Source organism: Panthera onca, chromosome D4 (assembly GCF_046562875.1).
Source record: "Panthera onca isolate mPanOnc1 chromosome D4, mPanOnc1 haplotype 2, whole genome shotgun sequence".
NCBI lineage: Eukaryota > Metazoa > Chordata > Mammalia > Carnivora > Felidae > Panthera > Panthera onca.
The window spans coordinates 10,938,808-10,965,562 of NC_138351.1; the positions used below are offsets into that span (position 1 = coordinate 10,938,808).

At 43.2% G+C, this 26,755-nt stretch overlaps 1 protein-coding gene across 3 annotated transcripts; it reads right to left on the reverse strand.

Moving 5' to 3' along the window:
* Window positions 1–18,656: 18,656 nt before the first annotated feature.
* DMRT2 (doublesex and mab-3 related transcription factor 2) lies at window positions 18,657–25,554 on the reverse strand. Of its 3 annotated transcripts, XM_078436051.2 has the most exons (5): window positions 25,149–25,554; window positions 23,763–24,334; window positions 22,097–22,199; window positions 20,408–20,486; window positions 19,852–20,007 (listed from the first exon to the last, which is right to left on the reverse strand). In XM_078436051.2, the coding sequence occupies exons 2-5, from the start codon at window positions 24,282–24,284 to the stop codon at window positions 19,941–19,943; spliced, it is 771 nt and encodes a 256-aa protein (XP_078292177.1). In that variant the 5' UTR covers window positions 24,285–24,334; window positions 25,149–25,554; the 3' UTR covers window positions 19,852–19,940. The 3 variants fall into 3 exon arrangements, with proteins under 3 accessions (XP_078292176.1, XP_060466114.2, XP_078292177.1); XM_078436050.2 differs by lacking the exon at window positions 20,408–20,486 and having other exon boundaries at window positions 18,657–20,007; XM_060610131.3 differs by lacking the exons at window positions 23,763–24,334; window positions 25,149–25,554 and having other exon boundaries at window positions 18,657–20,007; window positions 22,097–22,185.
* Window positions 25,555–26,755: the final 1,201 nt, after the last annotated feature.

The window sequence follows — 26,755 nt, forward strand, 5'->3', positions numbered from 1 at the left end:
ACGGGAAGGGTTGTGGGAGGGGTGATGGGCTAAACAGGTAAGGGGCAGTAAGGAATCTACTCCTGAAATCATTGTTGCATTATATGCTAACTAATTTGGATGTAAATTTTAAAAAAATAAAAAATAAAGCAAGTTAAAAAAATATGGAGTTGTTCTTATGCTCTTAAAGATCAAGTTTTCTTGTAATGCATTGTGTAAAAAAATGCATCCTATATTCTCTCAGAAAGAATGCTGGATTCTGATTAAGTATTTTGAAATAGTGTAGTCTAGGAAAATATGTCTTGTTTAAAAATCAGTAGTATGTTTGGAAGGGAGATTGGAGATGGTGGACATCCATGTTATAAAAATCTTCCCTGGGGCACCTGGGTGGCTCAGTCAGTTAAGCGTCCGACTCATGTTAAGGTCATGATCTCACAGTTCATGAGTTCGAGCCCCGTGTCATGCTCTGTGCTGACAGCTCAGAGCCTGGAGCCTGCTTTGGATTCTGTGTCTCCCTCTCTTTCTGCCCCTTCCCTACTTATGCTCTATCTCTCTCTCTCTCTCAACAATAAACATTAAAAAAAAAAAAAAAAAAAAAAACTTCCTTGATCACAAAGGTGGGTTGTGAATTGAAAGACTTTTTCATAAAAAGGACAGGTTAGGACATAAAATATAGCTACCAGGAAATCCATTTTTGGAAAATCACAGACATGGTAAACTATTAACTATTTAAAGGTAACTTATACTTATTGAGTACATGCAATATAGGAGATAATATAATACGTGTGACACATCCCTGTTACGTGTATATAAGTATTTCCACTTTATAGACAAGAACAAAAAAACATAGACTATTAGCAGCTTGCACGAAATTTTACAAAAGCTGTATGCATCCTAGCGAAAGGTTTATGAAACTTTTTCCCTTGGTTACCTTCTCACAGAACAGCGTGCTAATCCATATTCTCAGTAGCTATCTGATCTATGAGACCGTAACTGATCACCACAACCTGGTAGCAGAAGTATCAGAAGGGAAGCAGGACTCGGAAGTTAAATTCGCTGTCTCCAACTCAATGGTTTTCCAATGATGGGGGAAAGCAGCAAAAGTTGAGTGATGAGGATCTCAATTTAGAAAGGAGTTAGATGCCATAACTGAACTTAAATATGGCCACTGTATCTAATTAGGAATTAGCACAATAACAGGACCAGATGCTAAATGTTTGGAATATTACATGAGTTGGCCTTTCTCTCTAAAGTCTGTGATGGCTACTTCTCTAGAAGTACCTCTGAGGATAACTGAGCATTTCTCACTTTGGAGGAGTATAGGAAAAAATAACAGCAGTGACCGGTTACTCCTGAAAAATCTGTCTTTGATTTGGCCCAATGGGAAAATACCAAGGCTCCTTTTTCTTAAAATCAGCTCTATCGAGATATAATTTACATGCAATAAAATTCACTAATTTTAAGTGTACAATTCAGTGTATACACTTTTATGACCACTATCACAATTATGATATACAACATTTTCCATCCCCTCCAAAATTTCCTTTGTGTCCTTTTTCAGTGAATCAACTCCCACCACCTTGACCCCTGACAACCATGGATCTGTTTTCAGTCACTATAGTTTTGCCCACAGCTTGGGTAAGCATCAAGTAACATCTAATAACCTGCCATAATACTTCCAAGAGACTCATGATTTTTTTTTTCAGTTACGCTAATCAAGAGCCCTTGTTGTTGAACTCTGTACATTTTCAACCCTAAAAATAGCTAATGACCAAAAGTATGTGATATTGGTTTCCAGTGTGGACATGAGGACACCACCAATTGGGAATCACTTAAGTTACTCAAGAATGTGTTGATCATCCTGCAAAATGATGCCAACATTCTAGATCCCTATCAATAGTGGACCATTTAAATAAATTGTAGCACTTCCAAATAAAAGAAAGAGACTAGCTATACTGATTCTGAATGTTCTTGAAGATATATTATTTAATGAAAAAACAAGATGAAGGAGAGAGAGTCATTTGCTACCATTTGCATTAAAGAGGAGGAAGAAAAACGTCTACATGTATTTTCTGTATATACTTTAAAATTTTCTCTGGAAAAAATACAGTGATTGCGCCTGCTAGAATAAACTGGGTGGCCAAGGGACATGGGTAGAAAGGCAAATTTTCATTGTATACACTTTCTTATGCTTTGGAGTTTGAACTATGAGAATGTACTACATATTCAAATTTTTTAATTAAATTTTAAAAAGAATGTCTTGAGGGACACCTGGATAGCTCAGTCGGTTAAGCCTCCAACTTCAGCTCAGGTCATGATCTCATGGCTCGTGGGTTTAAGCCCTGCATCAGGCTCTGTGCTGACAGCTCAGAGCCTGGAGCCTACTTAGGATTCTGTGTCTCCCTCTCTCTCTGCCTGTCCCATGCATTCTCTCACTCTCTCTCTTTCTCGCTCTTTTTCTCTCTCGCTCAGAAATAAACTTTAAAAACTTTTTTTTTAATTAAAAAAAAGTTTTGACACAAGACAGTGTATCAAATCTTTTTCTAGAATTTGCTGACCTGTTGGAATAACCTATTTTCTTATTCCATTCTATTTCTCTATCACTTTTTGTCTGTACCATTTATTTGGATATTAATCATATTTTGCCTCATATCTTCTCTTGTAATTGCCCAGAGTGGTTTAGGACACTTAAAAAGTGTTTATTATTTAATACTTTAAATACTTAGATCTTACCTATTAAAGTAGCTTCTTGATTCCTACAAACAGATATCATTTTACTATTTAAAATTTTATGCTTTGGGGCACCTGGGTGGCTCAGTCGGTTGGGCGGCCGACTTTGGCTCAGGTCATGATCTTGCGGTCCGTGAGTTCGAGCCCCGCGTCGGGCTCTGTGCTGACAGCTCAGAGCCTGGAGCCTGCTTCATATTCTGTGTCTCCCTCTCTCTGACCCTCCCCTGTTCATGCTCTGTCTCTCCCTGTCTCAAAAATAAATAAACGTTAAAAAAAAATTTTTAAAAATAAAATAAAATTTTATACTTTGCTTTAGGTCAAAATTGCATCCATATTCTTTAAAGAAATGTCAGTTTTAAATTCACTAAGAATCCACGAGTGGTTTTTCCTTGTAAAACAAAAGGGTATATTGCAGTCAAGGTTAAAATTCCACTGCCTCACTCACCTTGGCCCTGAGTGAAATGTGGTAACTATTACCAGGTTAGGATGTGTCCTTCAACACCTTTTCCTGTGCTTCTACATCCACATATATGTAATCTAGCAAATATACAGCACTGTGAGGATATGTTTTTTTAACCTGTATGTCACAATCTATGTCCTTGTCCTGCATTATTTTTATTCAGTACTATCTTCTCATGCTTGTACACATATATCAAGCTTGATTTTTTTAAAAAGTCTGCCCTGCCCAGTATCTCATGGTTTGGATGAACTATATTTTTCTCCATTTCTTATTTATGGACATGTGGATTTTTTTCCTCAGTTGCTCTGGTTTTAAATAATACTGCAGTAAACATCCTTCTGCATGCCTCCCTGTGTCCATGGATATACCTCCCTCTGTATTCCATAGTGTATGGTCTACTGTTAGCAACCTAGTAGATATTCAATATGCATTTGCTGATTTGGTGACATTTCTCTGATATATTGACCTGAACTTAGGTACCAAAAAAGTAGCCAATAATTGGTTTACGATTATTCGTTAAGTTTATTTCTTTAAGAGAAAGAGCATGAGTCAAGGAGTGGCAGAGAGAAACAGAGAGACAATTCCAAGCAGGATCTGCACTGTCAGTATGGAGCCCAACACAGGGCTCAAACCCACGAACTGTGAGATCATGACCTAAGCCAAAATCAAGAGCCAGACACTTAACTGACCGAGCCACCCAGGTGCCCCTAAAATGATTATACATTTTCACTTTAGTATGATTCTGTATTTTACAAGGTATTAGAGTGCTACAGAATCCTAGTTATATAGTAATATTTCTCCTATGAAAACAAACAGGATTTCAGATCAGGTGGGTTACATGTTGAATATTAGTCATAATATCACTGGTGGAACAGGTTATGCTTTGTTGACATTACTCCTACTGAATGGTACCATTACTTTGAAAAGTTCCTCATGGCTTTTCATCAGAACACATTCAACCAGACTCAAATGTTCTCCTCACTCTCAATTCCCTAACTTCTCATTTACCCATTTAAAAGTCCAGTCAACAAAGTATAGTCCTTTACATATGTTAACTATTCCCAACAGTCATGTGTTAGCAAAGAAGGCCTTTTTACCCAGATCTGAGAAAATTTGTCTTCTTCTCAGAGAACAGAAAATGCTGGAACACCATACACAGGCAGTTTAGGCCAAGACTCGGGTCATGCAGGGGAATGGTGAGTGAAGGGCTCAGGCAGGGGAGAGGATAGAGAAGTGGATTGGGGAAGGGCAGTTTGAGTGGAGCAGACTTGTCTGGAATGGATAGCCCCAACGAACCACCAGGTAGCTCATTTCTCTGGGGAATTTAACTGTGCCCATGGGATTACAAAGCAAGGGTGGAGGCTGGCACCCAACAGAGAGGTTCATAACAGGGGCCTCTCTGTATAATTTACCCTAATTGATTGTTCTAGAAAGCCAATCAGAGCAGGGCTCTGATGTGTTCAGACTATGGGCATTTCTTCTTAGGACTGTGTAGTATGATCTTGACACCCTGTTTGAGGGGGCACAATCTCTGGTCTTGGAAAGTGGCAGCAAAAGTGCAACACAGGGAAAGAGAAGTAACATTCTTGCAGGAAATTCTTATTTCCAACCTCCCAGATGCTTGGGATCACAAGGTCTTATATAGAGACCTAGGGCTCTTGGAAAGAGGTCTCAAGAAATGGTGTTGTGGATACTGAAGAGAAATGAAAACACAGGTTCACACAAAAACTAGCTCATGAATGTTCATACATAATAGAAAGTGGCAACAGCCCAAATGTCTACCAACTGATGAATAAACTAAATGTCTTATGTTTATACAATGAAATTTTATTCTTCCATAACAAGGAATCAAGTACTGATAGATGCTACAACATGGATGAACCTTGAAAACGTCAGGCTAGATGAAAGAAGACAGTCACAAAGGACCACACATTGCATGAATACATTTATATGAAATGTCCTGAATGCACAAATCTATACCAACAGAAGTAGATTCATGGTTGACCAGGGCTCAGGGAATGCAAAAGTTGAGAATGCCATATTAGGGATGCAGGGCTTCTCTGGGGGGCAATGACAATGCTCTAGAATTGATGGTGGGGATGGTTGCACAACTTTGAATAATACTAAAAGCCAATGCATTATACACTTCAAGTGGGTGAATTGTATGGTATATGAACTACATCTCAACAAAGCTGTAAAAAAAATTAAAGTGCAGATCACCTGACTTCAAATTCACCATGTTCTCTATCACCCCGACTTGATTCTTGGGTCCTGACCCCTGCAAGGGCTGCTTTGCAACATTAGATGCGCAATCCTAATGCAGAGTGGACTATGAACGGTGACGATGTGAAAATGTGGCCACAGCTGCAGCAGCTGGCCACCTCTGGCTGGCGTCTGCCTTTTTCTGGCAGGTTGAAGGTAGCCCTCCCTGTTCACAGGTAGTGTCATGAATATTTCCACCTTCCACTCATTTTGGTATGAGTACATTTGTGTGTATACATATATGTAGATATCATCTTTGTTTTCCTTCCTCTCTTACTCCCTTATCATGTAACATAAGATAGGGACTGGTTTTATATCATAGTAGTTAAGTATTGCTAATTTTACATCATGGCAGTATTTCCGTTACAGGATATCAAGAAGAGTAATCAGCACTCAAGGACTTCACCTCCTCTCCTAAGGAAGGGGCTAATCCATTTTTGGTTGTACGCAGGATAGATGTATCATGTTAGGCACAATTAGGACCTTGTTATTAACTTCATTTGGAGATTAAGTGGGTGCCAAACTGACAGGGGCATATTTGCAATGGTTAATTTTGTCAACTTGGCTAGGCCACGGGGTGCCCAGATTAAACAGTATTTCTGGGTATGTCTCTGTGAGGGTGTTTCCCAATGAGATCAGTGCTTGAATCTGTGGACTCAGTCCACTGCCTTCCCAATGTAGGTGGACATCATCCAATCCATTAAGGACCTGAGGAGAAGAAAAGGCAGAGGAAGGAAAAACCTGCTCCTTCTTTCCTGCCTCTGCTTGACCTGGGACGTTCCATCTCATCTTCTCCTGCCTTCAGACTGAGATTTATACCATTGGCTCCCCTGGATCACTGGCCTTCAGACTCAGATTAAATTATACCACCAGCTTTCCCGGGTTTCCAGCTTGCAGCTGGCAGATCATGGGACTTCTCAGCATCCATAATCACATCAACGAATTCATAATAAATTTCCACATAAGCAGGTATAGATATATAGGTAGACAGATGTGGATGTATCTCCTACCAGTTCTGCTTCTCTGGAGAACTCAGACTAGTACATGCCCATACACATTCCAGTTTGCTATGCTGCCTCCTGGAAGCAATCTAGGGAACAGGTTCACATTAAGAACACTGGTCACTTACGTGAGTAGGGAAAGGAGGGGAAATACCATATAAAAGGTGGACTAGAGCTGACCTAGTTGCCAAGAGCCTTGTCTGCCTCCAGGTGTGGGCTGTTCAGCATCATGGTAAGTTTCTTATAACACATCTTCTGGTTCATGCCTCAGATGTCCCCTGGACAATGTAGATCTATTCTACATGAAGTGGATTTTTTAAAGAGTCTCTTCCCAGAGGATTAATGCTACACTTGGAGCCCAAGCTGAATAGAGTGGCCAGAGCCTCCACGGCTCTGATGGTTCTGAGGCTCTTCGTGCCATGTGACAAGCATGAGGCCCAGCCAGGATTTAAACTCAAACCCATTTCATCTACTCCCCCTGTCTTACAGATGGAAAAAGATCTGAGGTCCAGAGAAGGAAAAAGACAGAGAAAGCGGTGCGTCAGAACTGAGATCTTCCACCTCTCCATCCTGTATCCTTCCTCCTACACCAAGATGTGGCCATGTAAAAATGAGCCATTTTTCATTTCTGGGAGATGGCACAAGGCACTGGTTCCAGTGACTTGATATTCTTCTCTACCTATTCACTCCCCAGATGTATGGTACTCAGCTAGCTGCTTCACTTCTCCAAGCCTGTATCCTTACATGTAAAGGGAGAGGAACTATTTTACCTACTTCCCAAGTTAAACTTTGCGTGGATGAAGTGAAATAATGCATGCAAAATGTCAGACAAAAACCAAAGAACACAATAAATGTGAGCTGTTTTGACTGTTGTTATTATCTGACTTGTAGTTGGAAATGGATTTTAACGGTATGGGTGCTTCTCCTGAAGCAGGCTCTGAGCTCTTAGAGTGCAGGGACCATGCCTTACTCATCTATGAAATTAATTTGGGGGAAATATTTATTATATTCCAAGAGCCTACTACATCCAGGACTCCACTGAGGGGTTTCATACGAGAGACTGCCATGGTTTATACCATGTGGCTCCCCACAGATACCAGGTACAGATAACTCACCTATAAGACTTGGCTGAAAGAAGACAACAGGAATTAACTGAATTCATCAGATCCCACTCTCAGGCTTTAATGAAAGGCTTACAGTATGAGGGGACAACAGATGATAAAGAAAGAAGCCAAAAGATGCACATAGAGATATAGTAAAGAGAAGCCATGATGGGAAGAAAAAGATTTAGAAATTAGAGTAGGAACCAGAGGAAAAGCAGATATAGACAGCAGACACCTCTTCATCAGAACACAAGAGCCCTCCCCTATCAGCAGAAATTACACTCAGATGTTAATAACCAAGAGCCAATGACAATAGCTCATGCACATAAAGAGATATTGTCTCCCATAAAAGATGATAGAACTGAGGAAAACAATCCAGAGCTAGAATAGTAGATCCTCATGTGAACAGGCATCCTGGTTCCTTTGGTTTCTCTGCTCCAACCTCCTTTGATCATGGTTGCCAACCACAAGGTCATAAGATGCTACTAGACTTTCAAATTCCAGGAATAAAGATAGCAAAAGAGAAAAAATCCAAAGGTTCTCCTTCCTGTTGTTCTAGTCCCCCATGGTAGAGATTTCCTGACGTCATCCAAGGCTGTGCACCTGCATCTAAATGGCCACACCAATATGCACATGAGGTTGGGAAATGTTGCCTTTTAGCTGGGTGTGTCACCAGTCTGAATAAAACCAGGGCTCTGTTATTAAAGAAGAGAGTGGATATCAAACAATTAGTACTTTCTGGTACTCTCCATAGGTCACGCATTTCCCTGCCAAGGGAACAACAAGGATGTCAGTCTGCTCCACCAGGCTGAACCACCTTCCAGTGCCCAGGCCATGTTCCCGTCTTCATGAGACCCGCTAAGGATCAAGAGTCTCACCTTCCTTATTTATCTCTTCTCAAACTGTTATTTTTAAAAATAAGTAGGCCTCTGGAGCCTGGGGTGGTTTTATTCTACCTAAACAACACACGAGCCCAGCATCTGGCATGTATCTGGCATGCAGAAATTTCTCAGTAAATGTTCACTCAACTGAAGTACATTCCATGAACAATCACACAATCACGTGGCTCTATCCTCTACCCACCGGCTATCTGCCCATCCTGAATCTTCAGTTGCATTATCTCAGAAGACAGTGCTGGGTTTTTTTATGTTTATTTTTCACTCGAATTTTGCCAGTATTTCATGCATTAAGCGTTTGGGTGTTTTCTGGCTTGTGGATCACAGTGGGTCCTTCATTGTGTTAGTGTGTGCATTGAAGAATGATGGTCCTTTGTTGATTTTAGGGCCATTGTCACCAAGCTTGAGTCTTATAGGAAATTGGGAAAATTGAGGCCAAACCCACTATTTTCCTGCAGGGAACTCCTGAGTCTACAAGGTTCATTTAAAAAGCTCTGACTGAAATAAAAAATAGAGAGTGAGAATAAAACAGAGCTGAGTCACATCCAAACAATCTGCGCCTGAAATGACAGGAAATAGCTGTGGATTCTCTCCAAGGAGAGGATAGAGGAAACAGGGATGCAGAAGGGCTACTTGCATTCACAAAATATAACAGAGAAATTGTGAACATAACTAAATTAATCTTGAGATATCAGTTTTTGAAAGCTATGTCTTAGTCGTCTCCTCTCTAAGAGCTCAACATTACTCAGCCCACTGTAGGTGCTTAGTAAATGTTTACTGAATTAAATAAAACCAGTACTTGGGGCGCCTGGGTGGCTCAGTTGGTTGAGCATCTGACTTTGGCTCAGGACATGAACTTGTTCCCAAGTTCGAGCCCCACTTCAGGCTCTGTGCTGACAGCTCAGAGCCTGGAGCCTGTTTCAGATTCTGTGTGTCTCCCTCTTTCTCTGCCCCTCCCCCACTCATGCTCTGTCTCTCTCTCTCTCTCTCTCTCTCTCTCTCTCTCTTTCAAAAATAAATAAAACATTTTAAAAATTTTATAAATAAATAAATAAATAACCTGATTTATCCATACAATACAAAGTAGAACTGAATTTCTACTTCACTATGCTTGAACAGACTCAGACTTGATCTAAATCAATAATCTCAAATCCCTTTTGTTTTTTTAACCATATTGAATATAGTTTTCAATCAAAATTGACCAGTTATCAAAGTAGCTACAACAGAGAAGCCACTTTTGAATTATTATCATATAGACAATAATCTTAATCCAATTAATCCCAAGAATTCATATGTAAAATTAATTTCATTCAAAAACAAACCAATTGCTTATTTATAATGGGTCTTCCATTGTCACAAAACCTCAAAAAACACTTAATAAATGCTTCTGGAATGAAAAAGAAAAAAGACTTAAAAAATATCATATGAGGAAAAAAAATCAACTATGTTAGGGTATTTATCCAATCTAGACATTTTTGAGACTTTTCATTTCTCAAATTGTGATTATACAGAATAAAGCTACAATGTTCTTATTCATAGTGATGTCTGATTTAAGATAGTGAGTCATTTCTTTGTGCCATCTTTTAAATTAAAAGAATAAATTGATGGTGTGATAGTCTAAAGAGTTTGGCTGGGAGAGGAAAAAAATACTTTCATCTAATCCTGTTTATAGGTGATGTCATAAAATCAGGAATTACTGGAGTTGAAAAATATTCACCTCATTCACCAAACACTCAATGGTGTGGTAGGACATGGGACACAAAGATAAATGAAGCAGGGTCTCTGCTGGCTAACTCAATGTCATGCCCAATGCAAGGCTTCCTTCTGTGTCCAACATGAAGGCCTCCGAGTACGCTCGTTACAAGGCACACCAGTCTATTCATGGACAACTCAAATTGAAAGACGGTCTCCCTTTTACTTAGCTGTATCTCACTCACTATAACATACTCAGCCCTGATTCCTTCTTCTAGAGACTCCCAATGGAACTGAATTGATGAATAGATTAATATGAAGCCACAAATTGAGCACTTTTCCCTTAAGATAGCTCTTATCCAGCACATCATGGTGTCTCTAGGACACCAGTGTCCTTACTGTCTATAGTTAGACAAGATGTGAAGGTCTTTCACTGTCCTTATCCTTGGTTCCACTCCTATGGAATTAAGTCCATCAATATCCCCATTTAAGAAATAATGCCCAGAAGTGGACATAAATTCCCAGATGTGCTCTGACCAAGGGCAGTGGTGGGGTAAAGTGGGGTGAAGTGGGGTGGGGAGAAATACACGTTAGCATTCCCTTTCATCTTGGGAGACTCTATTAACAGAATCCAAGTTTGCATTAGTAATTTCTTACAGCCATGATTCATTCTTGCTTCCTTTTGAGCTTTGTGATCCCCTAGGACTCCCAGATCATTTTCACAGAAACTAATGTCAAGTTAACTCCCCTTCAAAATACAGTTTCATAATTGGGTGTGTCAGTTGCTTGTAAAAGTCAAATACAAGATTTTCCATTTGATGTATAGTTCCAGTAGAAGCCATCAGATAATGGTCAGATCTCCCAACCCAAAGTCTTCTACATATTGATAATACACCCATTATATCTTCATTTGCTAACCAAGATCAAAAACAAGAAGACCTACAGATCACAAGACTAAAAGCCTTCCTCAAAATTGGCATTGACTTACTACTCAATGCCTTTTGAAAGTATCTGTTCAAATAGCTACAAATCTACCTGACTTCACCGTTTTACAACCACAATTCTCTACCATGAAAGATTTTGTTAAATGCCTTGCTAAAATGAGATACATTTGGTCTATGGCATTCCCTTGATTCCTCTCTAAAAAACCCTGTCAAAAAGGAAATGATAGGGGCACCTGGGTGGCTCAATTGATTGAGCGTCTGACTTCAGCTCAGGTCATGATCTCACAGTTCGTGAGTTCGAGCCCCACTTCGGGCTCTGTGCTAACAGCTCAGAGGCTGGAGCCTGCTTCAGATTCTGTGTCTCCCTCTCTCTCTGCCCCATCCCCACTCATGTTCTGTCTCTCTCTGTCTTAAAAATAAAATAAAAACATTTTTAAAAATTGTTTAAAAAGGAAATGGTATTAGTTGTGCTTCATGGCTTCACATCTCAAGTACATTCCTATGATAAATTTTCATGATGATATTCTATTAAAACAATATGATGGTGGTTGATAGAAACCCTTTGGGTCATGCTACTGAACAATATCAAATGATATACTCATTAGTGAAATACTTCAATGCTTGCCAGAATGTTATATGTAATGCCCTAGGTTCCATCTGGGGTAAACTAAGTCATTTCTCATGGTTTCTTTTTTGTTCTAAAAAATGCATATAGCTGTTAGCCTACTTGCACATATGAAGTAATCACACCATTTCCCATCCCCTAGCTTGTATCTTCAGCAACGACTTAAACTCTGATTGCAGTCCTCAAACTCAAGGGTATGTGTTCTTTGGATTGACCTCAATCCAAAACAAAGAAGGTAACAAAATGTATGTTAAATCAAAAGGTGGAAGGAGAGTAATATACCTGATTGGCAAGTTTGGGATAGAGAAAGAGGGATGGGGATCTCTGCCTACTCCTCTTCCCTTCCTTTTAAGAGCCAACGTGGATCAGGGAATAGAGATACTCAGTTACTCTCTGCATGCAGGGGAGGTGTGGGGGCCACTGCTGACTGTATCTAGGTAGGTAGGTCTAATTAATCCTGGAGCTATTAGAGATCAGTCCCAAAGGTTAGTTTTAGAGATGTCCTTGCTCCTGAATATAAGTCCTTCTTGGTATAATCATAATCAGTAATAAAGGTAGGTAAGGTATATTCTAATCTCCAAACACCAACTCTTTTGTCTTATTTCTTGATTGAATCCCAGGCATGTAACAGAGGTGCTAGTTTTTAGGTCTCTCAACCATGCATAATGAAATACTTAGACAGAGAGTTCCCCAGCCAAGGATGCCTGGCAGAAGCATCCCATTTCAGGGCAGAAATTATTCCGTTCTAGCAACCCTGCTCACTGTCCCTTGCTGGAAGCAGCCCACGGAAAGTGCGGCCTTGGCCTGAACACTGCAGTGGATAGAAAGGTCTGACAGCTGGGGCTGTCAATTATGCCTCACCAGTAGGTTCTCTTTCTCATTCTTTATCTCAGTTGTTCTCACAACTTCATGAAACCATGTGTGTGTGTGTGTGTGTGTGTGTGTGTGTGTGTGTGTGTGTGTTACTTCATGAAGTTATAGATACCTAAATATTTCTATATAGAGATATAGGCAAACACATAACATTATATAAATACATATATATAATGTATTATGTATTATATATAAAAAATTAAATGCACTTAACATGTACATAAAAAATCTTAAAACTAGATCAGACCAAGTCATGTATCCTGGGAAAAAAATTCCCCAAATTTGTGTCCACACACAGAGATGTAGATTAAACTCGTTATATGGCCATCTGCCATTCTCATAGAGAATTTATATGAGGAACAGAAGAGTTAATAAATGTGAATGTGCTCTGTAAATCAGCAGGCACTAAACACACGTTAATTATTATTATGCACATTTACCATCACTCCAAATACCAACCTATCTCCAGCTCTCTCTATTCAACATGCCCTAAATGTGTTTAGATATAACAAGGTAAAAATCAAAATAACTGAGGGTAATATAATATGATAAAAGCTTTGTACAAACATTAAAATAAATACAAGTGGAACAGAGTTTATGTATTTCAGGATCCAGCCATCTAAAGAACTATCACCGCTCCAGATTAGATCCTAGAAGGAAATAAGCCTGAACTCACAGACCTAGAAAAATAACAAAAACAGTTAACCCAAAAATAAATAAAATCAGGTGGGCCAGTAAAGAATTCTAGTACCAGATGAAAACCCAGACTTGATCCTAAGTAATGTCATTATTTTACAGGGAACTGTGGGTTCTCTTTTCTTCTTTATCTTGACTCTCTCAGCTGTTTCTTTACTCTTTTAGCACTGCAGAGACTTGGCATAAGGAATTCCAGAAAGTTTCTGAATGCAAGTCCTTCATTCCACAATTGGGGTTAAGCTTTTAAACGCAGATGATGTGATAACACACTCACTTAAACCACATCAAAAAGTGCACAGCTGATATTGGAGCCTCTCTGGGCAGAGTGGTGTTGCCTTGGTTAGTTAGGTCCACACACTGGGGGCAGGCGGTTAGTGTGGGAGGGATGTATACTTGAGAAAAACTGAGTTCCTTGGGGCGCCTGGGTGGCTCAGTCGGTTAAGCGCCCGACTTCGGCTCAGGTCACGATCTCGCGGTCCGTGAGTTCGAGCCCCGCGTCAGGCTCTGGGCAGATGGCTCAGAGCCTGGAGCCTGTTTCCAATTCTGTGTCTCCCTCTCTCTCTGCCCCTCCCCCGTTCATGCTCTGTCTCTCTCTGTCTCAAAAAATAAATAAACGTTAAAAAAAAAATTTAAGGGGCGCCTGGGTGGCGCAGTCGGTTAAGCGTCCGACTTCAGCCAGGTCACGATCTCGCGGTCCGTGAGTTCGAGCCCCGCGTCAGGCTCCGGGCTGATGGCTCGGAGCCTGGAGCCTGTTTCCGATTCTGTGTCTCCCTCTCTCTCTGCCCCTCCCCCGTTCATGCTCTGTCTCTCTCTGTCCCAAAAATAAATAAAAAACGTTGAAAAAAAAAAATTTAAAAAAAAAAAAAATTAAAAAAAAAAACAAAAAACTGAGTTCCTAAAGATGGGAAGAAGGTGAAATCAGGAAGTAAGGACTAAGTGAAGAGATATTTGCACACCCGTGTTCATAGCAGCACTATTCACTGCTATGGTAACCCAAGTGGCCATGGACAGATAAAAGGAAAGAAAAAGTGAGGTCTATACAATGGAATATTATTCAACCTTAAAAAGGAAGGAAGTTCTGACATATGCTATAGTATAAATGAACCTTGAAGACATTATTCTAAGTGAAATAAGCCCATCACAAAAGGACAAATAGAGAATGGTCCCACTCAGTATGAGGCACCTAGAGTAGTCAAATGCATAGAGTAGAAGGATGGTTTCCAGGAGCAGGCAGGGAGGAGAAACTTATCGTGTAATGAGCACAGAGTTTCAGTTTTGCAAGATAAAAAGAGTTCTGGAGATGGATGGTGGTAATGGTTGAGCAACAGGATAAATACATTTAACATCAATGAACTGTACCCTTAAAATTGGTTACAATGGTAAATTTTACGTGATGCGTACTTTACCACAGTTTAAAATATATTTTTTTGAAGTTTACTTATTTTGAGAGAGACAGAAGGTGGGTGCATGCACCCGCATGAAAGTGGGGGAAGGGTCAGAGAGAGAGAACGAGAGGGAGAAAATCCCAAGCAGATTCTGTTAGCACAGAGCCCAACATGGGGCTCGATCCCAACAACCATGAGGTCATGACCTGAGCCGAAACCAAGAGCTGGGCACTTAACCGACTGAGCCACCCAGGTGCCCCATAAAAATATGGTTTCTTTTTGACCAAACTAAAAGATCTTCTAGTTTTGAAAAAAGAGAGAGGGAAGCAATTTGTCTCCTTTATAACTACGCCTAGGTCTTGTCCTACTTTCTGCCACCAAAGGGTTAAAAAAGTTTTTTTGTGTGTTTTTTACTTTATTGTTTTAGAACAGCTTTAGGTTCATGGCAAAATTGAGAGAAAGGTACAGGGATTTTCCATATTTCCCCACCACCACCACGCTACCCCAACTCATGCATAACTTCCCCCATTAACAAATCTCCCACCAGAGTGGTACATTTGTTACAACTGATGAACCTTCACTGATGCTTCATAATCAGCCAAGCCCATTTTACATTATGATTCACTCTTGATGTTGTACCTTCTGGAGGTTTGGAGGAAAAAATTTAATTATTCCCATATATTAAATTATTTATGATAACTCCATTGTATTAGAAGTCAAACCCACGGAAGAGTATATTAAATGTGCATTGGACTAACAGAAGTATGGAAAACATTCACTACTCAAAGTAGGCTGAAAACCAGCAACATCAGCATCCCATGGTGGGGTTGGGGTGGGGGGTAGAAAGGCAGAATCATATGCCCTTCCTCAGACCTACAGAAAACCAGAATCTGGTACCCATGTGATTCACCGTCCATTAAAGTTTGGGAAGCACTGGTGTAAACCACCCATCACAGCAAACTGAGCAAAAAATCATATAACGTTTGACCCGTCAAGATGGAAGAAAACTATGTCATTAGAGCCGCATTATATGGGGAGTTAAATCGAGGAAAAGGTCCATGTTTTATTCTTCTTTACATTCTTAAAAATAATTAAACCCAAATCCATTTATTGCCTTGAACACAGAAAATGCTTATACTGATCCACAAGTTGGATTTAATGTGTTGGTAACAGTATTCTTTGAAGAGTCTACAGAATCAAACAGTAGCTGTGATTGAAGTAAAATGAGTAAAACAAGCACAAATCTCTTGTGGCTGATGGCAGGTTTGAAATCCCAAGAACTCAGCATGATAGCAGAATTAATGCACAATAATAATTCACCAAGGAAAGTACTCACCCTTATAAATGTTCAAGAACAATAAAATTCTGGTCACTGATAATGTGAGAAAAAGCATGAATACCCACAGTCAACTGGATTCACTTAATGAGATTAAAAAGTAACAGGACAGAAAAGATGTCCCAAAATGTTCACTGAACACAAGAGGGGGAAAAATCGGCCAATGTTAAGTATTCAAAATATTAAAATAGAGTAAGAAAGAGAGAAAATCCATGTTTGGATTAAGAAGGGCTTCTTCTTGGGGTACCTGGGTGGCTCAGTCAGTTAAGCGTCTAACTTCATCAGTTCGAGCCTCTGTGCTGACAGCTCAGCTGCTCTCTCTCTCTCTGCTCCTCCCTCATTGTGCTCTGTCTGTCTCTCTCAAAAATAAATAAACATTAAATTTTTTTAAAAAGAAGGACTTCTTCTTGGGATTACTTTTATGTGGGTTTATTATGATGGGTTTTCCCCATTACCTCTGCAGCAGTTAGATTGAATGTTAAGTCTACACTTAACACTGGACACAAAAAATAAATTCCTAATAGGGAGATAAAAATTAACAACCAGATAAAACAAAGATGACTGGGGGAGCAGAGGGGGTGAATGAAGTTAGATCCTGTCTCTGACACCAGGGCATTCATGACTGGAAAACATATTTCCACTTAATGAAAATAATCTTCAACAGTCATTGGGAGCCCTGCCCTCTGTCATTTTCTTTTCCTCTGGCAAACTTCCACTTGCTCTGGCTTTTGCAAGAGTAAAAATAAGTAAATTTGACTCAATAAAACCAAGTATTACTTTACAAGTACAAACTGGAAATCAATCTAAGGTTTGGCCTGTTGTTTTTGAAACCGATTCTAATTTTAAGCAACAATTCAGAGAACCCCTGGAGGTTTACATGAGCTCATCAGTAGCAAAATCATTTTTAAGTAATTTTAAATGCTTTCCAGAGCAAGACAGAAACTCTTTAAATTGCCAAACTTCTTGGCACATCCCACATGCCCAACCAGTGCTCTTGTTCCCCAAGTGAGAGGAGAATTGGAAGCAACAACTTACTCCATCACAAAACTCAAGGTCGGATATTTAGCTCTGGATTTTCTGGGTTGAAAAGACTGTAGCATCTTAAGACTTCATTTGGGGTCCTCAGATGAGGCTTTCAGAGATGAAGGGAACACTCTCATAAATGTCTTACTCTCATTTTATCAATCATATAGAACAACAGTCAACATTTTATTGAGCAAAACTAAGGGTAATAAGGAACTCAAAACTGAAGGGAGGGGTGGTTAAGACTCAAGAAGCCACCCTCATGACATGACGAGCATCTGCAGTCTTCGGCAAACTGTCACCTGAAGCTATTTGATCTCAGAAGAGAGCTATACAGAAACCCTCTGGCAGGGGCAACAAGGTGGGAGCATAAAGCTGATACTCGGGGACCAGTTGGTCCTGACTGCACCTACTTCTAAATGCCTGCTGTCTACTGTTGAAAGCGCTGCTGTAGACATTGGGGTACATGTGCCCCTATGAATCAGCGCTTTTCAACAACAGTCAAATCATGGAAAGAACCCGAATGTCCACCAACTGATGAATGGATGAAGATGTGGTTTATATACACAATGGAATACCACCTGGCAATGAGAATGAAATCATGCCATTTGCAGCATCGTGGATGGAACTGAGGGTAGTTTGCTGAGTGAGATAAGTCAGTCAGAGAAGGACAGATATCATACATTTTCACTTATGTGGATCTTGAGAAACTTAACAGAAGACCACGGGGGAGGGGAAGGGGAAAAAAATAGTTACAAACAGAGAGGGAGGGAGGCAAACCATCAGAGACTCTTAAATACAGAGAACAAACTGAGGGTGGATGGGGGTGTGAGGGACAGGGGAAAATGGGTGCTGGGCATTGAGGGGGGCACTTGTTGAGATGAACACTGGGTGTTGTATGTAAGCGATGAACCATGGGACTCTACGCCCAAAACCAAGAGCACACTTTACACACTGTATGTTAGCCAATTTGACAATAAATTATATTAAAAATAAATAAATAAAATAAAATCAACACAAGAAAAAAGCAAAAATAAAATAAAATAAAATAAAATAAAATAAAATAAAATAAAATAAAATAAAATAAAATAAATGCCTGCTGTCACCAGCCCTTAGGAGACAGTGAAATACACAGGGCTGAGAGGGGGTTCAAACATACACTATCATGGTTTGAACCAACTGCAACTTACAAGTGGACCTGCTCTGTGACCCCCTAGCAACCTAGAAGTCACAGAAAGTTCAATCTAGAACGGAAGCTTGAAGCCCCAGGTAAACCCTGCAATCAGGACACTGGGACTCAGAGAGCTAAAAGACATCCATCCCAAGAAGCCAGGTCATGATATGAGATCTTAAACTTGATTTCCCTGGAAATTAATTCTACTTTGTCCAATCATGTGAAATTATGACTCTAGAGACATGCACATCTGTTCTGTGTTCTCTGTAAAGCTATTTTTGCCTCAATCTTGAATAGCAACATTTACCCATCCTCCAAAATGCAAAACTAAGGCATTATAAGGCACTTCCCATGATCCCCACTGACCATTAAGAGCGCTTGAAAATACACCAAATCCTAGAAAAATAAAGAAAACATTTCACAGACACTAGTTTTTCACCTAGACAAAGACAACTAGGTACTTCTGCAAACACTGGGTCTTTTTAGAAGACAGTGTCAACTTTATTGCTTTTTGAAATGCTGTGTAAAGCATGGAACTTTACAGTTTGCACATAAGCAATTTCCATCTTTAAGTTTAAATATATTTATGTGGTGAGAAAAAGTACATGCATATGAATATATATAATTTTTTTAAATCATCCCCATTTACATTAGAAATTTCTTTATACAAACATGTGAACCCTTCTTCTTAAAAAAGAAAAAAAAAAATTAGCCACTGGTAGGAACCCTCCAAGATGGCAGAAAATCCAGCTTTGTGTGTAAGCAGCCTTTCACTGAGAGACGTGAGTGATGGCAGATGAAGGCCTCTTCAGAATAGACTCGACAGAAAATGACAGGGGTTCATTCACAGAGAGTTTTGTTCCAACTTGCTTGGCGACGAAAAGGTCTTTCGCGTATCTATCTATTGTAAATGTGTACTTCTGGTTCTCCTTGACTAAACACTCTCTGGGCTTCTTAGGGGCGTCTTCAAAGGCCCCTTTGACAAATGGCGTTTTCAGCTCAGGGCCTGATGTGTCATTAAGAGTTTGCTGGAATAATGAATGGAATGGATTATGTTTAAGTGGCACAGGGTGCCTGGTGCTTTCTTTGCTGATCTTGGTTAAGACGTGCCCTTGAGCCGCCAGGGAGTCCGTGTCAACAATGGGAGAGAAATTCCGTTGGGGTGGGGAGAACGCAGACCTCTCAGGGACAGCCTGGTGACCGTGAAGGTCACTTCTCGAGGTCTGGACCTCTGCAGCATGAGGCGACACCAGCGAGCCTTCTAGTTTGGGTGGTACCATGTCGTGCTCTGCGACAAGGCCATCCTGGACTCGCACTCCCTTCAAGTCCCAGCTGGCCCCGGGTTTCAGGGCTTGAACCGAGGTGGTGGTGTTTAGCAGGCATTGCTGATAAAGAAGAGTGTCACTAATGGGGCCACACTTGGGCCAAACTAAAAATCTTGAGGACAAGGGATACTGTCTGTAAGTCGTAGCCACGCTGACGTTGGAAGAGATGAGTTCCATATTCCCAGAGCCTGAATACTGCATGGTTAGATCAAGGCAGGTGGGCAAAAAATTGCAGAAGTCTTTGTTTGGAGGCTCCACTGGGGCGGGGCTATAGGCACTTTTGTAGGAGTTATATTCAGGTCCGTGCACCATACGGTTGGGCAGGAACAAGGCAGCAGCTTGGGAAGCTTCCAGCATCTCCCTCTCTTTATATTCTCTCTCCAGCATAATGTTCTCCAACTCTTTATCAGCAAAGGCTCGCCTTTTCCTCATCCGGTCACTTACCGGGGGAGGTAGGGGTAAGCTCCCTCCCACATAAGTCTCTGCTGGAATTGGGCGGTAGCCTAAAATAAGCAAGCATTGCACAGGAAAAAGATTAACAACTAGGGAAGAAAATTCCGGAAACCCAGAAGGTAACAGAGACACTGCAAATGGGCAGGACAAGAACAAGAACAATTTACAGTTCTAAAACACTGATGTTTTACACAGAAAACAAAAGTATAGGTTCAAGTGAAAAGAGTTCTCTTTGGGGAGCAGGAGATCCAGATTGTAACTTTTTGTTATTGTTGTTTTTGCCATTATAGGTTTGTTTGTTTACCTTTACAGGCACACTTCACTGGCTGAAAGTTTAATCTACTTCCCAGGCTCCTACATATTAAGAGACAAGTCTGCTCATCTTGCTTCAGTCAATGCTTTATTACTATCCGTGTCATCTTTTTCCATTATCAAAAAAGGTATCTATACCTAAAGCTGATGGCATTGTTATTTTCTAAAGACGGTTCATTATGGACATTGTTACAGGTGGAGAATAATCCAAGGAGAACTAGAAAAAAGAGAAAGTGACAGCAGATTAGTGAGGAGAAAAACAGAAAAGACTAAGGAAACAGGGAAGCACAGAAAATTGAAAAGAGCTGTTAACTAGTCAAACAGATTCTGCAGAGAACAATTTAACCAGCCCCCTCCCCCAGACTTGCAGTAAAAACAAACAAAACTAAAGGCAGGAGAGGAGATCAGCCTCTCTATTGAAAATAACTGATCTAAAACATTTCTCCCAATCATGTTGGCCAGTTACCAAAATGGTTGAGCAGACAATCATTACAGTATAAACTCATTGCACATTTCACGAGCAAGGGCAGAGATTTTAAAAACCTAAGATTAGTACGGCATAAATAGAATTCCTAGTAGCATGAAATGCTTTGAGTATTTCACTATCCCCAACCACTCAGTACTAGCAAATTTGTTTGAAGGATCCATTGTGACAAGCCCAACGCCCTCATTTGCAAATAAAATAAAATGTGAAAATTAGTGTTTCTATTTCTAAGGTAAGTTTTTGCCAGGAAGTTATTTACTTGAATTTACTATTCCATTTTGCCCTCCCACTTCTCAAGTTGTTTTGGCACCTTTTCAATTTATCCGTGCTGTCCCTATGGCTATAAATCTGTTTACCCAGTTTGCAACCAAATTCATTTTTAACGCACGCGAAACCATTCTAAGATCAGAAGTATACAGCACAGGATTAACACACGAACAAACTCTACAACCTGTCTAGAACCAACCCAATTAGAAGCCACATGAGAAAAAACAGAATGCAAATATCTACTTTAAAAAAAACAAACTGCTTTTCAACCTGAATCTTATGAAGGAGGAGTGATTACAACAAATACAAACTTTCCTTTATTTAAATGGTGAAGGGTGATCAATATATTGTTTCTCAGAGCCATAAATCCCATCCCCAAAGAGAGCTGCTTTTAAAAATCAGCAATATTTTAAGTAAAATTAATGTATCCCCAAGCATTAGAGAAAGTGAAAACTTGGTAGAGAGAATTCACGCCGTTCAAGTTCAAATTCAACCTCCACTTCTCTTGTTTGATTCAAAACCTTTTCCAGATTCTACGATCTTGACGGTTAGAAATAAAAAACAGTAAACCGAGAAATAAGAAATAGTAAACTGATGTAGCTAGTCCAGGGAGGAATACAGTACAGCGAAAAAGAGTGGTATTAGATGATGCATCAGTCGGAACTAGAGGTCTTTATTGGCGTGGGTAGCTGTTCAGCTCCTCACTTGACTTACTTCGGCTACAATTACACCCAAAGAATTTGTTCTTAATTTGTTTCCTTGCTCCGTCCATGATCTGGTGGCATGCCCTCACACTAGGGCCAATTTCAAATGCACCCCACGTTAACCCCTTACCTATTAAGCAGACTACAACTGCTATGCAGACAACAAAATTACCGGTGGCAGAAACCTCAAGAGGTATGTGAGATCCATTTCCCCACACCCTCATTTCCTCCCTAAAGCAAAACTTCCTAATACAAAGTACCCTCCCCTCAGAGTGCTCCTTCACAGGTTAATAAAAATGCCATATGTGTGAATGATGAGAAGCCCTCCGAACTTGGTTTAAAAGGCTAAAGGATAATTCTGCATTGCTTTACCTTCTAAAATGCTTTTGGCCAGCAAACTGGGTGCCCTGACTTGTCTCTGATACACGGCTTTGCGCTCGAAATTATTCTGTTTCCCGGAAAGCCCCTTCTTGTCCTGTAAACACAAGAAACATAATCAACAATGCCCCACAAGAAAGAGAAGGAAGGGGCATCAGCAACCCTCCCCGGTCTAAATGTATTTATTTTCTCATCCCATGTAAAAATAATTCTCAACAAATTCACATCAGCACCCCTTAATTCCAGGGCAACAAGCTACTTCAGTTGACAGGCAGTAGAGGAGATTTTCTCTGTGGCCACTTTGCTAGAGTCACTCCAAATTCATCCCACAGCTAGAAGTTGGGGGACATCCCACAGTCAAGATCGTAGGAGCCAGGCCCTGAAGGAGAGCTGCGGGGGACAGCTGTGTCCGGGGCATGCAGAGGTAGGGCCAAAGGTGTCCGTGGCCTGCGCTTGAGCAGTGAGGTGAAGCTGGTTTCTTCTGGCAGCAAGGCAGGTGGAATGGGGTACAGGGGGTTGAGAGAGAGGTATGAGGGAACCTGTCTCTCACACTCTCCCGGGTCTGGCCAAAAACAGTGGGAGCCTGGGATACATGAAGGCAAAAACAAAAACCTCAGCGGCCACCTGGGGCACGGGACAAGGGGAAACCCAACTTTGCTCCCTCTGTCACCTCCTGGTTGGTGGGATTCTGGGTCCTTCTATGCCTGAGTCCAGCCCTGAATGCCCAGGGACCCTTGAGGGATGTAGGAGCCCTTGGTGCCAAGCGCCTCACTCTGGAGGAGGCCCAGCCCAGGGACAAGGCCACCTGGGTCATCCAGAGCACTCTCTGGGGCCCTCAGAAAGCTTTCCATTAGGGTCACTGCCTCCGATGAGGATGTGAACCCCTCCCCAGTCCCTCCTGGAGAAAACGTAAAAGCAAAAATCTTCCCAGGCCCTGAGTCTGTAAGGGGTGGGGGAGTGGGGGGAACCCCGAAGCTTCCCTGGCTCTGAGCTCTCCCAAGTGCAGGAACACATGGACACAGGAAATCCAAAGGTCAAGAAAAGCCTCACCCTTAAAAAAAACGCTGGCTCTCCTCACAGCTGGAGCCCCCCGGTGGGAAGCACCAGGGACCCCTCCACCGGCCCCTTAGCTTAGGTCGAAGCTGGCTTCAGGACCTAGGGCTTCGGGCACCTAACTTCCCACGCCACCCTTGGTCTCATCTGTAAAATGGGCAGCACTTTCTGCCTCTCCCTTTGACAGCGGAAGCTGCGCGGTTCTTTTTCGAGAACAGCACCAGTAACACAGCGACTGCAGCCACCACTGTCCTCCCCCTGCTCCCCAACACCACCAAAATAAACACGTAAAAGATAAAATATCTTTCCCCAAAACCTCCCAGACCACTCTCAAGGCCTTTCTGCCTGCTTTTAAAATTACAAAATCTTTTTGGTCAAGTTCCCCGGCGATGCCCGCGGCTGCCTCTCTGCCTCGACACCCCCCCCCCCCCCCCAGGCCACCGGGACCAGAGAAGCGTCTTCACCACCCGTCCCCCCCAGAAGCGCCACGCGCCGCGGCCCTCCGCCGGGCGGGGGGAAGGGGGCTCCCCGTCCCTTCCCACGCCCGACCCCCACGGCGGCCCGGACTTCCCCGCGAGGCGCGACCCCGGGCCCGGCGGGTACGCACCTCGGTGGCCTGCTGCCTCCGGAGCGCCACCTGGGCGGCCATGACGCGCTGGCGCTCCACCACCAGCAGGCAGTTGGCGCACTGGCAGTCGCGCCAGCGGCAGAAGCGCTTGTGGCCCTTGAGGCAGGACACCACGCCGTGGTTGCGGCAGCGCGCGCACTTGGGCGTGCGGCTGAGCTTGCGCGGCTCCGCGCCGCCGCCCGCGTTCGCGCCGCGCTCCGGGGGTCCGGCCGGCGCCGGCGAGGCCTGCGGCGCGGGGGTCGGCCCCCGCGGCGCTCCCCGCTGCTGCTCCGGCCGGCCCTGCACCCCCGGGGAAGCGCCCGCCTCCAGGCCGTCGCCCTCATCCTCCGCGTCGTCGTCCTCGTCCTCGTCCTCGTCGTCCTCGCCGTCCCCGTCGGCCGACGGCGGGCTGGGCCCGGGCGGCGTAGGCGGCGGCGGCCCGCGGCCGTCCTCCTCCAGCTCCAGGCTCTCCACGTCGATCTCCCAGTCCCCGGCCGCCGGGCCCGCGGGCCGGTCGGCCATGGCGCGCGGCGCGGCGCTCGGGCTCCGGCCTACGCTCAGTCTCCCGCGCCCTGGTGGGGGGGGGGGGGAGGGGGGGACACGAAAAGACCCGAAGACGCACCAACCACCGTCAGGCACCGACCCCCGGGTCTTGAGCCCAGAGCTCCCGGTCTAGGGCCTCTGGCCCTTGGAGGAGCCCTGTTCTCTTCACGTCCCTCGCATCCACACCACACTGCGTTTCTTGTACCTTTAGGGCCCCCAGAAATTCCCAACTCAACAAGGTTTCTATCTTAACTCATTCTAAGTGCTCTAGGAGCACCTGATCTTTAACCACAGACCTCTCTGCCTCTTTACACCAGCTTTCGGGACAAGTCCCGGGGTAACGCACGGATCACACACACAAAAGTATTGTGTCCAACTGGGCCGACCTAGGCCACTTGTCAGGCTTCCCCATAGCCAACTACTAGGGCCATGATGAATATGAAACTATCGATGGGAGAGTTACTTTCCTTTGGATCACAAGGGGCCCCTTCAGACCCAGCGAAGTACCATTCTATGCCTCTCAAATGCCTCATCCTCTTACACCACTACAGGGACCCTCTTTTGCGCTTGGAGAGGTCCTTTTATGCCCCCCACCCCTAGCAAATAGTCAACTCAAACCCAAAAAATGTTCTTCTGTCAGAGACCCATAAGGACACCGCGCATGGAGCTGCAGATGCCCTTCCAACATCAATAATGCTTGAGCCTCGCACGGCTGAGCTGCGCGGTCTCCATATACATCGGGCATGGTTTGCACTTTAAGGCAAGACATCCAGATAAAATAGAAAAGATAAGGAACGGCGATTTTGCCCTCCCTGACACCCGGAGCGACATCACAGCACTCACCAAGACTCTGAGGCCCGAGCTAGCAGCCGAGGCAAAAGATATCCAGCTTTAGGACCTGGCTCTTGGGCTGCTGGCTGTGCTTGCAAATACAAATCAGGGTCGCCACACCCTGCCACGAAATCGGGGGCTGACAGCTGGAGGCTCAGAGCCCAGTGGACGGGGAGTACGGGGGATGGGTGGAGAAGATGAATCAAGTCCTCAGCAGCCTCGCCCCGCACATCCCGGACTCCGCAAAGTTCTAATCGGTCCTTGGCAGCCCCGAGCGCTTCACCTCGCAGGAGCTGCTTTCTGCTTCCTGTGACCCAATCTGGGCGGGAAGGTTGGGCGGCCCTGGCCTCAGATTTCGGGCTCTCCCGGCGGGCCTACGCAGCTGCGTGCGGCGCAGCGCCCCTGGCTGCAATAGTTAGTCTCTGCTCCCTTTCCTAGTATTATCGGCTCGGGGCCCCGAGCACCGCGCCCTCTAATTGGACGGTTGTCAGGCGGTGTGCACGCTGATTGGCCGAGGCGCGCCGGCCTGGCGCTCCCCGCCTCCTGGCGGCCGTCGCGCCCCTCCCTTCGGCGCTCCTCCAGAATCCACCCGCGCAACGTTCGGTGCAGCCGGGTTGTCTGTCCCAGCGCTAAACCCGAAGTGTGACGGTGGTCTGCTGGGGTGAAGTCGCCGTTTATCTCACGGACAATAGGAAACACACTCTTGCGAATCGCATTGTTTACAAAAGAAGGTAATGCTCAAGGCAGCGGTCGGAAAGACTGGTGTTGGTCTCTACGTTGTCAGCAAGTCCAGTATTTCTGCGACTCAGTAATTAACCCAAAGTTGGGCTTGGAAATGAGGCCTCTCTAATCGGGCACACAGCTGCATCCTACTTTCTCCTGCAAGACTAAATCAGTGGTCACCTTGCACCACCACAGCGCCAGACTGGCGGACAAATGATCTGTAGATATTTTTATGGCTAGCGCCGCTCATCCTTAAAGTGCAAAGTAGTTCTTCGTAACTTTCATCTTACCGGTGAGGCCGGCGGGTCGCCAAGTCACCGACGTCACTTACATTTTTCTCCGATGTCATTTTTCTCCGATGGTGGGGGAGAGGGCGGAAATACGTGCCATTTGGAGATTTAGGTGCAACATATCCACTCTAAGCATGTTTTAAAATGAAGCTATTTTTTAAGATGACTTTTTTTAGTGTGCATGAATGTATTTATAAAGAAATACTTTCTGTCTCAAAAATCCCTTACACAAATGTTTAATAAATTGAACTTCCAACATGTCTAAAGAACTAGTCCCTTAATCCAACGCTACATTTTATTTATTGAAGTGAATTTAAAATCACTTAGACGGCGTTTTGTCTAGTCACCCCTTTAAATAATCAATGCCCCTCGGGATCGGTTTGAGAGACAAATTGGGAGACTGAGTGCTGCTGCACGGAGCACATAGTAGGCCTGCGATAAATATTCGTTAAAGGAAAGAAATCGCTGAACTGATTCTAACGTTTCCTTTCTCGGAGCCGGTGGAAAGAAGTTAATTAACCAAGTTCTGAGAGGTGGAAAGGAGGCAGTTTAGGAATTACTGTGGAAGTAAGGCGAGACCCGGCGGCGGGACCCGCAGGTAGGTAT

Excerpts from the sequence above, each read along its gene's own strand:
- DMRT2 (XM_078436050.2), bottom strand. The coding sequence starts at position 24,284 with ATGGCCGACCGGCCCGCGGGCCCGGCGGCCGGGGACTGGGAGATCGAC. Across the intron at positions 22,200-23,762 it reads GGAGGCAGCAGGCCACCGAG|GACAAGAAGGGGCTTTCCGG; the intron begins GTGCGTACCCGC and ends TTGTGTTTACAG. Across the intron at positions 20,008-22,096 it reads GGCCAAAAGCATTTTAGAAG|GCTACCGCCCAATTCCAGCA; the intron begins GTAAAGCAATGC and ends TGCTTATTTTAG.